Source organism: Coturnix japonica, chromosome 2, assembly GCF_001577835.2.
Source record: "Coturnix japonica isolate 7356 chromosome 2, Coturnix japonica 2.1, whole genome shotgun sequence".
Classification (NCBI taxonomy): Eukaryota; Metazoa; Chordata; class Aves; order Galliformes; family Phasianidae; genus Coturnix; species Coturnix japonica.
Window position 1 is genome coordinate 7,589,146 of NC_029517.1, and position 15,634 is coordinate 7,604,779.

The 15,634-nt window shown below is 40.8% G+C and overlaps 1 protein-coding gene across 2 annotated transcripts; it reads left to right on the forward strand.

Annotated features, from left to right (window-relative positions):
• The first annotated feature begins 1,874 nt into the window (after positions 1-1,874).
• On the forward strand, positions 1,875-15,634 carry NOM1 (nucleolar protein with MIF4G domain 1). 2 transcript variants are annotated; one of them, XM_032442975.1, is made up of 11 exons: positions 1,876-2,759; positions 3,508-3,632; positions 4,138-4,333; positions 6,170-6,493; positions 6,955-7,065; positions 7,816-7,983; positions 8,609-8,730; positions 12,087-12,219; positions 12,570-12,701; positions 13,701-13,810; positions 14,653-15,634. In XM_032442975.1, exons 1-11 carry the CDS (start codon positions 1,914-1,916, stop codon positions 14,828-14,830), a joined length of 2,445 nt encoding a protein of 814 aa, XP_032298866.1. In that variant the 5' UTR covers positions 1,876-1,913; the 3' UTR covers positions 14,831-15,634. The 2 variants fall into 2 exon arrangements, with proteins under 2 accessions (XP_032298867.1, XP_032298866.1); XM_032442976.1 differs by lacking the exons at positions 13,701-13,810; positions 14,653-15,634 and having other exon boundaries at positions 1,875-2,759; positions 12,151-12,219; positions 12,570-12,683.

Below are 15,634 nucleotides of genomic sequence, written 5' to 3' on the forward strand. Positions count from 1 at the left end.
TAAACGTGAAATCTGTACGGTGGAAAGTGAATTTCTCCCCTTCTGTTTAATGACACAAGAAAGCTGGAACAGGTTTAAGAGCTTCTTATAACATCATGACAAGAAAACTGCTTTTACTGCATACTAGAAGCCAAACTGGTAAATGTAAAACAGTAATCCACAAAGTTCTAGAGCAGTATCTGAACTACTTGTTATGATGTATTTATCTAGATACGGCATCCCTAGATTTGCATGATATATCAATCTATGCAGACTGTCATTTCTTTCAATATAGCATTTTCTTGATGATTGCTTTTAGATTTCCTCTGAAGTTCTGCTTTACCTTAATTCTTAGGAAGTGTTTGCAAGAAGTGATGATTATTCTACTTCCATATTTCTTGCTAAAGTAGAAGGTCTGTTTTCACCCAAATTTTGGATTATATATTCAGCAAAATACACGTTTTCCTCCAATGCACGAGCTGTTGGTGATCATGTAGGTGGCAAACATCAGCATTCTCTATCTTTGAAGAGATATGAGATTTCCCATTATTGGAAAGCCCTGTTGCCCTGAATGACAAATTACACAATGAGACAGAAGGAGGATGCAAATCTTAGTTTTAAAAGCATCTAATGTTTGCTCAAATTATATTCAGATGTATTTAGCCACCATTCTGGCATGCTGATGGAGCAGAATTATCAATAAATCTATAAATAGGATGCAAAATGCATGTGAGCTGTCTATGCATGAAGAAGGAGCAGAGCAGCAATAAATCAGAGCATAATATATAGTTGAAAATGTAGCAAAAGGAGTGCCTCGACAAATCAACGCAACATATTTTGTCACTGAGAGGGAGAGATTCATTATACATCAGCCTTGAGAATGTCAGATTTCTGAAGCATGGGGTCATCCAGGACACATGATGTCATCGAGAAAGCATGGAAACATGCATAGAAAAGCAAAAATAATCTGTAGAATAATAATACCGTGTTAAATTTTCAGCTAAAACTGATGTTTTTTCCAGTACTTCAATGCTCAGAAGAGTTCAGGAATGCAACATGAAAGAAAAAAATAACAAAGCCTGACTTCATATGGATTTGGTACCCACGGGAGATTCAAGACTGATCCTCTTTCTGAGTCTGAGTCATATATGCAGGGTTTCCTTTGCCTGGATTTTCTGTGATGTATATTAATGCCTAAGTTTTGTTTAGCTGAGAAACTCTTTCCCCTACAATGGGAACTTTGGGGAAAGTCTGTATTGTGGAGAACTGAACTCTCTTTGGGAACTGCCAAACACGACTGAAACTCACCATGATGTTTTTCAAAGTTGGCTAGAGGAGAGGACACAGCCACGGGGCCAAATGCATACGCTCAGTGGATTACATAAGCATGGAGGGAAGAATAAGAGACTCAAAATAAGATCAAGCTGCCAATTAGTTTTCCTGCTGACAGCAGCAAAGGGACACAGGACATCTAACTCCTTCTGACCGCAGAAATGACAGACAAGTTGCCTCTTCTCTCGTGTAATCAATGACAGAACTAGAGGGAATGGTTTTAAGCTGCATCAGGGGAGATTCAAGCTGAACATCAGGAAATATTACTTCTCAGAAAGAGTAGTCAGGCATTGGAATGCACTGCCCAGGGAGGTGGTGGAGTCACCGACCATGGGAGTGTTCAAGAAATGCTTGGATGTGGTGCTGAGGAATATGATTTAGCCTGGGAGTATTGGTAATGGTTGAACTAGATGCTCTTCTAGGTCTTTCCCAACCTTGATAATTCTGTGATTCTGTAAGAAAGAAGGGAAGAGACACCTTAGCAGCATTTGTGGTGGTAAGACAAGGAGAGCGAACTGCTGCTCGCACTCCGGCCCAGCGGGGGGCGCTGCAGCCCCAATCGGCGCCCGGGATGCGGAAGTGAAGCCCCGCTGTTCCCCAAGATGGCGGCTCCCAGGCGCGGCGTGGCTCAGGGCAGGATGAAGCGGGCGGCCGGCCGCGCTCGCCGCGGAGACGGGAAGCTGGACAGGCTGCGGCTGGCGGTGCAGGAGTTCGTGCAGGCGGCCGGAGAACAGCCGCCTCCTGAACACCCTATGAAAGGCTCGGAGAGACCGAGCCGAAAGAGCCGGCGGGATGCGAAGAAGGAGAAGCGTAGGTTGAAGCGGAGCCGCCGCCGCCTTCTCCAACGTGGAGTGACGGGGGACATCGCCTCCATGGCCCGGCCGGCTCCTGCTGCACAACCCGCGGCTGCCGAGAAAAAGCAGCCGGAGCCAAAGCGGCAGGAGAAGGTTCCACCCCACAAAGCGCCCAGAGCAGCGCTAGAGGAACCGCGGCCTTCTGCCATCGCTTCGTCGAGGAAGCGGGCACTGCTGGAGGCCAACGAGGAGGAGGACAAGGAGATCCGGCGGCTGGAGCGGCAGCTGAGGCTCGGCAAGCGCCGTAGGAAGAAAGGGGAGGCAGCGGCTGAGGAGCTGCCGCAGAGCTTCATGAGGGACGGGCTGGGATACGTGCTTGGTGCGCTGGGATCCGGCGCCAGCCTCGCAGGGCTCTGCCACAGCAGCGACGATGAGGAACCGGAGCCGAGGAGGCGAGAGGAGGGTCCTAAAAAGGCTGAGAAAATCCCTAAAAAGGCTGAGGAGGACCCGGCAGAGAAAGACCCGGCTGAGGCCTCTGACAGCTTCGAGGAGTCAGATGGGGAAGGGCAGTGGGACAGCGAGAGTTCATCCCCTGAGGATGGTGGGATGCCTGAGAGAAGTGAGGCCTCGGACCAGGAGGAGGAAGAGCAAGAGGTAGGGAGCTAGATTGAGAGATGCAAACTTGCTTCTCAGAGTATGTGCAAAGCAGACCTGACGTCACCTCTGCAAAGTGCTGGTGTTTGCTGTCTGACCAGCGTGGAGAGGTGGTGGTGAAAACCATACTGGGTCCAGCAACAGTATTGACTTCCAAGCTACCAAGTCCTAAAGGCACACGCTGGCACTTTGCACCCCAACACATAAAGCCTTGTTTGTGTACACACAGTCAACAAATAAAAGGAACAAAAGTGCCACCGTCCCAGAGCCACATTAAGCACTTGCCTAAGATTGTAAAGGGCCTGCAAGACAATGAATACACATGGGAAAATGGAGTTCCCCTTCTTCCTGTGGATCCCAGATATTCTGCTTGTGTTTGGCTTTGTAGGGCAAGTGGAGGAGAGGAAGCCAAATGTTATTTAACCACATGGCACTGATAGCACTGCTGCAGCTGAGGCTTTCACCTGTGTGAAACCTTTCAGTTTGTCTGGTTAAACCAGAGACCTAAGATGTCAGTTTTATTAGAAGTAATTTACTTAAAACTTCACATGAGGGGGAGAGGTAGGTTCTTTTGCTTCCCTCAAGCTGATCATAAGTAACTTGCTACTCCCTGAACGAGGTTGTTGCTTTGGCATTAGTTACAATACACTTAGCAAAAAGTCTGATATATTAATCTCAAATAGAAATGTATACTTCAGTTCACATGTTTTAAATGCTAATCTCATCTGCTGATTGTTTTCTTGCTAAGGATCATAATGACGGTGCTACAAAGTACATTCCCCCTCAAGTGAGAAAAGCTCAGGAGGCAGTCGATGACAAGAAGAGAGAAGAATTGGGAAGGCTGAAGAAAATGGTGAATGGTCTCATTAATAGGTAATGTAATAAGGATAAGTCGTTAATCTTTCTGATTCTATGTGACAGTGCTCATCACTCAAAGAAAAGTGGCGTGGATGTGAACTTTTGTCTTTGCAAAGCGTTTTTAAGTTGGCAGCCGTGTCTGCTATCCTTATTAATAATTGTCTTTGTTGATAGGAATTCTTCACAGTTGGTAGTTATAGAAGTTGAAAAACCTAGCAAATAAATTTAAGCTTGGGCTGAATTCCACACAGCTGCTATAATTCTCCAAGTGTCAATTTCAGTACACCTATTAAACAAAGCCCTGCACTGGGAGATCCTTACTATTCCCCCACCAGTGCACTGTGTGGGGGTTTTAGTTCAATGAACACAGCAAAATACAAGAGGTCCATTAGATTCACTTTCTCGCTCATTTTAGAGGAACTAGCTGGGCTTAAGAACACGTTGCGAGTTGGATACCTTGAAAATGGTGCAATAGTGCAAAGAGGCAAAATAGCAAACATTGAATTTTGTTTCTCAACAGGTTAAGTGAGCCAAATATGTCCTCCATTAGTGGACAGCTGGAAGAGCTCTACATGGCCAACAGTAGAAAGGACATGAATGAAACTCTAACAGGTATCCTTATGAATGCTTGCGTTACTGCAGTTGCCATGCCTGCAAGACTGATGATGGAACATGTCCTCTTGGTCAGCATTCTTCACCATACAGTAGGAACTGAGGTAATTCCTCAGGGGGTTGGGGCTAATACTGTTGAATGATCCAAGTTGGGAGCATGCTGATACTTTGTTTGGAATGCCTTTTAGTTTCTGATTGTGTGTCACTAAATAGCATCTGTCATTGAACAGATGTTGAGCATATGAGAATACCTGTGCACTGTGTATAAAGGTAAGAAAGATTCTACAGTTACAGAAGTCCTTCCACATCAGTGGAAAAAGTCCCTTTTGTTCTCTTAAAGCCCAGTAGTGCAAATCATAGCGAGGTATAAGTGACTTCAAAACATCAAAAACTTAAGGAATTATAGCAGCTTTCCCAGAAGTTGAGGCTTTTCTGTATTTTTAAAGTGAATGGATGATTGAGACATAACCCGTCTTGCTTAGTGTCAGGAAGCTGAAATTATAAAGGACGTATTTGAGCTAATTTCAGTGATATTTTCTTTAGAGAACTGAGGTGTTTCAGCATCCAGTCTTATTACATTCTCATCCTACATCTCTGGGCACAAACTGCATTGATGTAAGTTCTTCATTATGTATTTGTTGACCAGATAATAACTGGTCTCTGAAGCCATATTAAATATCAGATGAATGCAGTTGCACCAACTTCCCTATGCAACCTTGCTGTTAAACTTTTTGCTTCTCTGCTTTCTGGAAGGCTGTTGTTAATACAAGTAACACACAATACTATAATGCCACTTTAAGAAGAGAAATTGTATTCTGCTCAGAAGATGAAACTTACTGTATAATAGGCAGACTGCTTTATATACAAATGACCCTCTTACTCAGTACCTTTGTTTATAAGTGTTCTGTTTGCAAAGAAGCAAAATCGTTTCAGACAAGTTCTCAGCAATAACTAGACAGAGTATTCACAGGTAGACCAATAGCCATACACAGAAAGAACAGAACTCACCCAGCTGGTGAAGGGGCTCTCTAGCTATGTAGCATACCTGAGGAAGCAGCCCAGGTCTAAGAGATGCTCTCCTTTCAGTGGCTGGTCCTTGTATGAACCCAGGGGGACTCCACCCTAAGTCCCTTCTAGCCCAATGGGGAGTGCAGGTACAAACAATTTACCGGTGCTCGCTGAGTCAGCCACACCCCTTCACCAGGTGCTCAGTCACCAGTTCAAGCTGTGTCCTGGTAATTCCCCTACAGTAAGTTTGTAGTGTTTAACTATATTATGAAGTACTGTAGGGTTGTTTTGGTTTTTTCTTCCATAAAAGGAATCTAGTGTATGCGTTACACACAAGTGTAACACAACTGCATTTTGGATTAGCTTTGTCAGTGCGCAAGTTAAGATTCTATTAGCTGTGTTTACATTTGTGCAGTGGGATTGCTGGATAGTTTAATCTTCAGTTACTGCAGGTTTAGCATGCAAGTCAGTGCTACTGCCAGGATGTACAGATGAAGCAATAAAAAACAAACAACCAGCTAATATTACCGCAATAGTAATGATGAGGAGAGTGGGCTGAGGGTAGTCATGTTTGAACCCTAGCAGTGATGTGTTCATTACCTAACTATGCTTCAATAAGCTTTTTAATTCCATTCCTTAGCATTCTTTTTTTTCCTCATAAATACAGATTCTGGGATTTTTTTTCAGCTGGGTCTCTTGCACAGACTTTAAAAGGCATCTGTGAGGCATATATGAGGATAAGTAACACACACTTTAAGAAAATGTAACCCTATTCTATATATATAGTGCACCCATATTTGTAGATAGGAGCAACAATATTTCTTTAAAATTAATAATATCAGTGCCCCTGAAATGAATGTGTTGCAGATGTCTGTACGATCTATCAGTGTTTAAATGCTGACTATTTCTTTCCTTAATGGAACTATTGCCAGGTCGGTGCTCACTTTTTGGAAGCTGTGGTGAAGAAGTTTGATGAACTCAGTCGCAGTGATGCTGAAGGGAAAGAATGTGAAAATCTGCTTGCCTTGATTGCTCACCTTTATAACTTCCACGTAGTTCATTGCCTGCTGATCTTTGATATTCTGAAGAAACTTGTTAGCAGTTTCACCGAAAAAGATATTGAACTCATTTTGTTTCTTCTGAAAAACGTGGGCTTTTCCTTGAGAAAAGATGATGCGTTGGCTTTGAAGGACCTGATCAGTGAAGCCCAGAGCAAAGCAAACTCAGCAGAGAAGGAACTTAAGGATCAGACTAGGGTATGTGTATATGAAGGATTTTCTTTTCTGAATCAGCCTTGCTAAGTATTTGGGTACAAGTGCTAATTTAACAGATCACCTTCTGCTGTATTCCAGGTTCCCAGTTAGAGCTCAATCATTGCATTTAGTTATTTACTTTCTCCTTATCTGTCTTGCAACTGGTGAAACTAGAACTGTTGCATGTGTTATGCAGTGGGTAATTCCTCTGTTTCATGTTACCTTTTACACTTCAAAAAGTTTGGTGTTTAGCAGCTAAGACTTTGAATTCAAGCTTGAACCCAAACGAATACAATAGGAGTTAAAGTAAACATCCTCCTCTGTGTTTGTATCCATGCCATCCGAATTTCAAAGTACGCTGCCAGATCAGTTCCTTATTCCCACAGAACACTATTTTCAAAACACATATTCTACTTTATTATCTTGCAGCACAGAATTCCTATAAATATTTCTCTTCCCTGTAGGTTCGTTTTATGCTAGAGACCATGTTGGCACTGAGGAATAACGACATGCGTAAGATTCCTGGTTATGACCCTCAACCAGTTGAAAAACTCCGCAAATTGCAAAGAACATTGGTGAGAACTTTGTTGACAGATATAGTATAGCTGCTCTTGCGCTGCAGATAATCAATTCTGGCTTATGTCATTCGATGATGATAATAAACTGTGTAATGTGTAGTAGAGAAGATAGTTGTGTTTATGGAATACATATATGTATGTTGTGTGTGTATATAAAGGAGTATTTGGGAGTCCTTTTAACAGTCTTAATCTCTTGTGGTCAAAAATGACTTTAGAACTTGAACAATCTCCTGCCAGTCAGAACAATCTGCTAAAATACATAATACTTAATCAAAGGTGTTGAGGCAAAGTCCATGTCTCTGACCATGACAGAGATTGTGGAACGTTTAACAGTTGTGTCGAACAAATGAGTCATCATGACAGGTTCTTTTCTTCCAAAGACTTTTTTATGCATGGATGCAGATACTGCTCCTAAATTGACCATAATTCTGGAAGTTCTGAAAACTTTCATGTGTTGCTTTATTCTTTCCATATTTTCATATTTGAGAGCCTTGTGGATGGTGTCTAAAAAGAATTCAGTTTTGATTTCAGTTCGGATTTGATCAACTTCATCTATTTGAGAAACTACAGCTAAAGAAAAATTAGTGAATTTTCTTCAGATTGTTGCTTGGAAGAACAGATGGTGAAATTAAATGAAAGATCTTCTGGAGATTAGCTTTTCCTTGTTTATTTGTAGCGTTTAGTTAAAAGTAATATTAAGTAGATAAAGTGTCTTAATCTTCAAAAACATTGTTTTTGTTCTTCAAGGTTCACAGCAGTAGTTCTGGGAAAGAAACACAGCTCCGTGTCTCCCTGGAGTCCCTCCTCAATGCAGATCGAGTCGGTCGCTGGTGGATCATAGGCTCATCCTGGAGTGGAGCACCAATGATCAATAACACAGACAGCAAGACTCAGCAAAAACTGCATATTGGGAAGGTAAATTCCAGTAGGACTGGTTATAAATCCCACTGTTGTCTGTGTTCTTCTGAATGTTCTTGATAGAGGTGAATAACTCATTTTGGAGCCCACAAAAACTACTTTGTAGTTTTAGTTTTTGTAGGCTCCTGTAAGATAAAACTTTTGAATTTTAAGTTCTGCTCTTAACTCTTGGACTCACGACCTTCTTAAGAATATTATTCTCATAATACTTTGTTGTAGTTTGTTTCCTCTTTATCCTGTGCAATTTTAACTGTGGTGCTGCAAAAGTAACTTGTTACGTGAAACAGAAGGAGATGCTTAAAGTAGAGCTGATGATTTGAATTCTTACGTGTAATGTTGTCTGTCTATGGGTAGTGTATATCTAAGCTGATTCTGAAAGTAATTTGTTGAGATGGTAATGGCATGGTCCCATATGTTAGTAAAGCACTTCTTAAAAATAATTGGCACAATTAAACTAGATTTCCATAGTTGAAAAAGCTCCTGATGACGCCTATACCTTTATTGGACAAAAGTTCAGGACCTTTGGATTCATGCTTTACCATTTACTGGAGATTTTCATTAATGCTCCTATTGGAGGCTGTGCAGAAATAGCTTTCTTGAAAGCTTTTTTTCTTTTTTTCAGGTGAGTTCAAAGATAATGGAGCTTGCTCGTAAGCAGAGGATGAACACTGATATCAGGAGAAGTATTTTCTGTGTGCTGATGACAAGTGAAGACTTCATGGATGCCTTTGAAAAGCTACTTAAGTAAGTACTGACTAGGTCAGAAGAAAGCCCAGTACTAAAACTAGCATTAGCTGGGTAGGAAAACTTAACATTGCTGTTCTAGACTTAGCAGCATTTAATCAATAATATGATCACAGAAGTGTGTAATTGTGCGGATCCTCATGAGGATGGATAAAAGGATGAGAGGGGAATCAAAATTCTGTAAGGACTACAAGGGGTCAGGCAGAACTGACTGGCAATCAGGGGAAGTAAGTAGCTCTTTTTATTGGCATTCATGTCCAGAACTGTGATTTATGTCTTCTTTTGATTTAAGGAGGCTCTATGTTTTTTCTGTTGCAAAAATATGGATGCCAGTCGAGCAGATCCCAGTCTGTTGCAGACTTGCTCTTGCCACCTTGTGCATCTCTGCATACTTGTAGTAGTGTTCTAGCACCTGAGCTTCCCTCCTGCAGAAGGTATCCATCCTGGAGAATTTATCAGCTTTGGATTTGCTCCAGGGTCACGTATCACGTTAAGACCAGTTTCCACAACACTTAGCAAACAGCATTTTAGAAGGCTGTGATCAGGGGAGGGTTCAGACTAAGTTATTCTTTGTGTCTTGTCAGAATATTGATTGCAAGCCTTTAGTAAGGGGGAGATCAGGTCTGAGCTTTCCTGTCGCAGTCTTGTAATTCAAAGGAATTGTTCTACCAGGATGGCATGCAATTATTTAATTTGCTAACCAAACCAAAACAGGCTCTGTAATAAAGTCAACTAATATTTGATTAAATGCCACTTCTGCAAAACACAGCTTGGATTTAAGACTGCAGTGGAATCATTCCAATATCTTAATATGGCCTTGTTCAATTAAAAGAAATTAGCTGCTGCTGCTGCAGTTCTTGCCAAGGCCTGGTAGCTCAATTTGCAAATTGATCCTTGCTTCTCATCTGTGCTATTTAAACTAGTATACAAATCTGTATACACACAGGCTTGTCAGAAGAACTACGTCTGCAGATTGCCTGATGTGCATCTATACTGATTTCTATGCAGCAAATGCAGGTAGAGGAGGACTCTAAAATCTGCCCGCATCTGGCAGAGCATAATGGAGAGTACAGAGAATTGTCACTGAAGGAATCAACTTTGATATGAACATGTTTTCCAGGGAGTTTGGAAATTTATATGTTTCATGTCAGTCTCTTGAGGAAGACCATGAAGAACACATAGAGATGTATTTTAATTGCACTTGTTGATTCGTTTGCTGCTAGGTCTCTGGCAGAATTGAGGTGTGGTGAAATGCTGATTTAAACTGTTTTAAATCCAGGCTGCTCTAACTTGATTCTTTCTCCTCCTCTCAACCAAAGCAAGCCATTATATTGTAGCCAGAACTGGTCCCTGAAGTGGCTCAGCATGTGAGTGTTGAGAACATGACTGGAGCCAGGGTGAGACTTGATCCATTTCATTATCTGAAAGGCTGCACATCCTTACCAAACCACATACTCACACTGGAGGGGAGATGAGTGCTTCTAAATTAGATGAACAGGCAACTTCTTAAGTTATTTCATAGACTTGAAGAACTGGGAAAGCTCTGCATTTCACAGAAAAACTGGGACAGTTGTAGAGGTCTTAGATATCCTGTTGTGCTGTGTTGTGCAATTCAGAGTAATGAGTATATGATTGTATCTGCTGTAATCGCCTGTATCAACTTTTAAAAGGTGATACTGAAAGTTGCTGGTTTTGATCTGGAGCCAATGATAGTTGTGAGATTCAGCTGATGATACCTAGTCTGCTTGGAGGAGGCAGGCTTATGTCGGTGATAAAATATCTACTGTAGAGGTAGTTATTCCATGTATAGAGGGAAATGTTTAAAGTGATCAAGACTAGCAAGTCCAAGAAGTGTTGAACCTCTTGAGCAATTTAATAGGTGGGGTGATTGCAGCTTCTTTATTGAAAATAACCAGCCTTCTGAAATCTGTACAGCTGTATAGTGAAGTTATTTAGGAATACGAGGTCTGAAAAGAAGTAGTACTGCTGGGCTCTGCACAAGTGAAGATAAGAACAAAACCAAACTCTGCTTTACTTGGTTACAAATGTTTGGCAACATGAGTACTTCCAAAATACCTAAGTTGTGTTAGAAGTGGTAATGAAAAAGGAAAAGGAGACTATACCAAATTAGTGACTGCAGTGTAACTTCATCTCTTAGATATGTTCCAGATAGCTGAGAACTTGTGTATTTCGTTCTGAAAAGACTTCTGTAACCAACTCAGACACACTTTGGCTGATAGGAGAGCAAGTGAATGATATCCCAGATGTAGCAGTTACGGTGCTGTTTTGTTTAGGGAAAAAAGGCTTAAGTTTTCACTGCTTATAAGAAACAAACCTAGAAATCATCTCAATTTTTTCAGTTGTAAAACCTTAAATTCTGTTCTTTGACTGAATGACAGTATTTTTTCTGGTACATATCTATGATCAAATATAATGGCAGGTGTCTGGAGGAGCATACAGCCAATGGCTGTTAGCTCAAACTGTGACAGCCTGTACCCTACAGACTGTAGAGCGAGTTCCAGTGGGGTCGAACTTTGCTACAAAATACATTTGAGTTATATTGATGCCATAAGAAACTTAAGCTTGAAGCAATGAAAATAATTTTGTTTGACATTTTTCAGATTATAATATTAAACATTCTTCATTTTAATTGGTTTTAATGCTGCCAAGTGTTTGACAGCCCTGGAAGCTAAATCATATTATTCACAAGAACAGGTGCATAGTGAGTTAGTTGCTGTTCCTTGCCAAAGTGCCTCAGCCCTCTCTCAGAGTGGTCAAATGTTCAAGTGGGAAGGCTATTTGTCCTTGGCCTTGATGTGAAGAGACAGACTGTAACTTCCTAATGATATTGTTTTCTTGCTTTTGTTTTGATACTATAGATTGATACTACAGTACCAGTACTTTATCTTCTGTATTGGTGCATTGAGTTGCAGTGCTTGCTGCAGTATTTCTGCTCACAAAGGTGCAAACAATGACAGACTCCATGATGACGGGTCATCTCCTCGGTTTTCCTTTGTGGAAAGCTTCAAACATGGAGTGGGCTACTTTTCCCTATCCAAGAAGTAATTACATTTGGATCACTCCACCTCTGTCCATTTTGGTGTTGCTTTTGCAGCCACTTCTTTAACACCACTAATGCTTCAACACTTTGGTGTTGCCATACCAAAGTACTGACTTAGCTTATAGTTTAAAGGGTTTGATTCTGTTCAATGCTTTAAGGACTTTGTAAGAACTTCTCAACATGAGGTTTGTCTGTGGGTTTTTTTTGTGAGTTGTTTTGTTTTGAAGGTACTAAAAATGTTGACTGTTTTTTTTCCCCTTACTAAACTATTTTCATTCTCTTGCCTAAATTTTAGGCTTGGGTTGAAAGATCAGCAGGAGAGAGAAATTGTTCACGTTGTCCTTTATTGCTGCTTACAGGAGAAGACATATAACCCCTTCTATGCATTTTTGGCTAGCAAACTTTGTGGATATGAAAGACGATTTCAGGTAAAGAAGTTTCTACTTTCGGTGCCATTGTTGTAGTGAGACAGTTACTAAATGTCTGACAGTAGATGCCTGTTGAGATCTCATTATCCCAAGGAAAGATTCTCCTTGTATATGGGGATGTATTCAGCAAGATATACTCCGAGTCACACCTGAGTAGGAAACAAAATGTCTTCTTCTTCAGGTTTGCATTCTTCTGTTTTGCATATATGGAAAGGAATTGAACTGTCTGATCAAATATTTCCTGGTTAACAGAAGACTCATAAAGAATAGAAAGTCCAAAGATTTTGCTGTTTCTCACTTAAACAGTCATTTGGTTTTGTTTCTTTTTTTTTTTTTTCTGCGATATTTAGGTGACGTTTCAGTTTAGTATTTGGGATAAAATCAAAGACTTGGGAAACCTGTCAGCCAGTGCCATCTCCAACTTGGTATCGCTGTTGGTTCACTTAGTAAGGACAAAGTCATTGCCACTTTCAGTTCTCAAGGTTGGTGTATTTTACTTAAAAATAGATGTATGCTCTCCTTGCATTTACAAGTTCTGTGTAAAATGTATATTCTGTTACCCAAATGGTGCTTTAGCTGCTTGTTGCCATAAAGATGAAAGTTGCTCTAAAATTAGCAGGTTAATTTCACTGACTACACTAACACTGTCCTTTGGGGATAAAGGAGCCTGAGGTGGCCTAGGCATACAAAAATCCTGAAGAACACAATGCAGAAACATCTTTGCATCTGGTAGTCAGTCCATTGGACCTAGTAGGCTTGGGTAACTGCCTTGCCATCATGGCTTCTGCATCAAGCCTGGGCTTCTCGTGTGCTGTGCTGCCCTTCAGTCCCTAATTCATGGGGGATGTATCTGTTGTACTGACATAACCCAGGGAACCAGTGGTGCTGCTCTGCCAGACTGAGAAGCTGCCTTTGAACAGGTGATTTGGGTCTCAAAGCTGTTGCCAAAGACAGTGTAATGTACCACTACATGTACAGGGTAAACAAAGCCTTACAATCCCTGTAGAATTCCGTATGTAGAACATTTATAAGATTTGGAACTGAGGCCATTTCATTAGCAGGCTTTGGATTTTGTGCCATGCATTGTAGTTGCTGTTGGTTTTTATTAGACCAGGAAGAAATGTACAGAGTGCTTGGATTTCAGAATGAGAAGACTGTAGAATTTATTTAGAAGAGTGATTGCAATGCGATAAGCAGGCAATATTCTAGATTGTTCTAGGTGCTTCTGAAGCATTTATCTAATTGAAAATGTATATACTTATACTCTGTTACTGCTGGATGGGTTATTCCTTAGAAACGTGACTGTTTCCTTTTTGATTGGCTTTATGGAGGCAGTGTGCTCAGATCATTCTTCTGGGCCAAACCTCAAACTCAGTATATATGGGAGGCCAGTAGGTTTGCTAAGAGCTCTGTTCACTGTGAAGAGGATTCGGTTCTTTGAAATACTTGAGCTGAATGAATTTTCTCTTATTCTAAACCAGGTAATTGAATTTGGTGATCTAGATAAACCCAAAGTCCGTTTCTTGCGACAAGTACTAAGCACGCTGTTAGTCAAAACAGATGGTGACGACATTAATGATATTTTCGGGAGGTAAGTCATCAGAGAATCTTTTCAATAGTGGTTATTTAGAAAGATAAGAGATTTGCCTATTTTGTTTGGAATTATACACTGCCTTTTTCAAAGGCCAGACGTCCACTCTTGATAAGTAAACTTGCCTGGGGGAAGCTGGAAGTGGGGGGGCAGCAGGTATCAGTTGTTTGTTAGTGCAGGTTGTGATACACTTACAGCTGTGAAAGGTATTACACTGAATATCTGAAAGCCTTATTATGTATGTTTCATAGGATTTCCATGAGCAGAGCTCCGTAACCCTGCATACCTTATTGCTTTGCCATCTGTGTGCACTGTGTTTCAGTCTTTGCTGGTAGATTTCTTTAGTAATCTTTCCTTAGTGTTTTCTTTCTTTCTTACACTAATGAGGGAAAGCTTTAAGGTTTTGTTTTGCTTATTGTTCTTAAAGAATATTGTGTGGAAGATCTTATTGTTATACATGGGACAGGGAACTTCTAATAAATCCTTCTCCATAGTGTTCAAAAGACATCAGCTCTTTTGAATGGGCTAAAACATTGCCCTGATGCTTCCATTTCACCCAGTGCACTACAATCTATAAACATATCTGTGTACACCCATGTAAAATGCAGTTCCAATGTTTTGGTTGTAGTGGAGACAGCCATAGTTTACACCTTCCCCCTGGAGGTAAGTTGTACTGCAGTCACAACATCATACAAAGTTAGGGGGAAGTTGTTTCAACTATTTTGCTGTAACATGAGGAATTTCGAACTCTGTGTTTGCTTTGGTTTTGGGGTGTTGTTTGTTTGTTATCTGTAATGTAACTGTAGAAGTCTAATACTATGTTTTAATCTATATCTCTACAGGATATCTGACAATCCCAAACTGGGAATGCTACGGGAAAGCTTGAAATTGTTCCTTACCCACTTCTTACTGAAAAATGCACAAGTCCAAAACAGTGATGAAGAAACTGGCTTGTTAAAAGAAAGAGCTGAACTTGCAAGCAAAGCTTTGCAAGCAAAAGAATCCAAATTCAAACTGTAGTTCTGTTTATCGAGTAAAACGTGCAGAAAAACTAGGTTTGCATGTAGCTGCAAAGCTTGTTTAGTCTTTCAGACCCTAATTATTGGGAATGAGGAGAGCCTTGTATCCATTTTTATGATGGAAACTGTGCCCAGCACACTAATTACTGGATTAACTGAAGGCCACATAAGGTGTTTCTGAAGAAAGGGAAAATGTGGTGGTTTTTTTGTCATGTCCCTTTAAGTGTGGGTACTTCGTGTAGACAACTATGTGGAGAAGAGGTTGGATTCTATTGTGTCGTATTCCTGGTCAGCAGTGGTGTTCAACAGTGCATATTTCAGACTTTCAGGATGCTGACCGCTGTATGTTAACAGCCTTAACCAAAGGCTTTTAATAACTAGCAGTGCATTTTCCTGGAGGAGTGAGCCACTAGATGGCACAAGTACTGATGAGTCACTTTGGGAAGAAAGTAACTTCCCTCTTAAAGTGTTGAATCGATCAACTAATTCTATGAATTGTTGTAGTAAAAAGACTTGAGGATCTGACTTAGCCCAGTTATGTTGGGTGCAGAGATTATAGCAGAGTTTTATACTCCTTTAACCTGTTTTTCTCAGCTTTAACGTTGGAGTTGCCAGTCTTATTCTTTGTGCTAATCAGATTTTCTAGCCGTGAACAATAGCAGTCTTTTAGTCAGAGAATATCTTCTTTTAGGGTTTGCTTCCACTTCCCATTCAAATGCCTTAAAAATTGTGTATGTTTCTTTGTGTAACACTCAGATTACTTTGTCATCCCACAGCTACACATGAAACTGATTTTCTGAAGTGT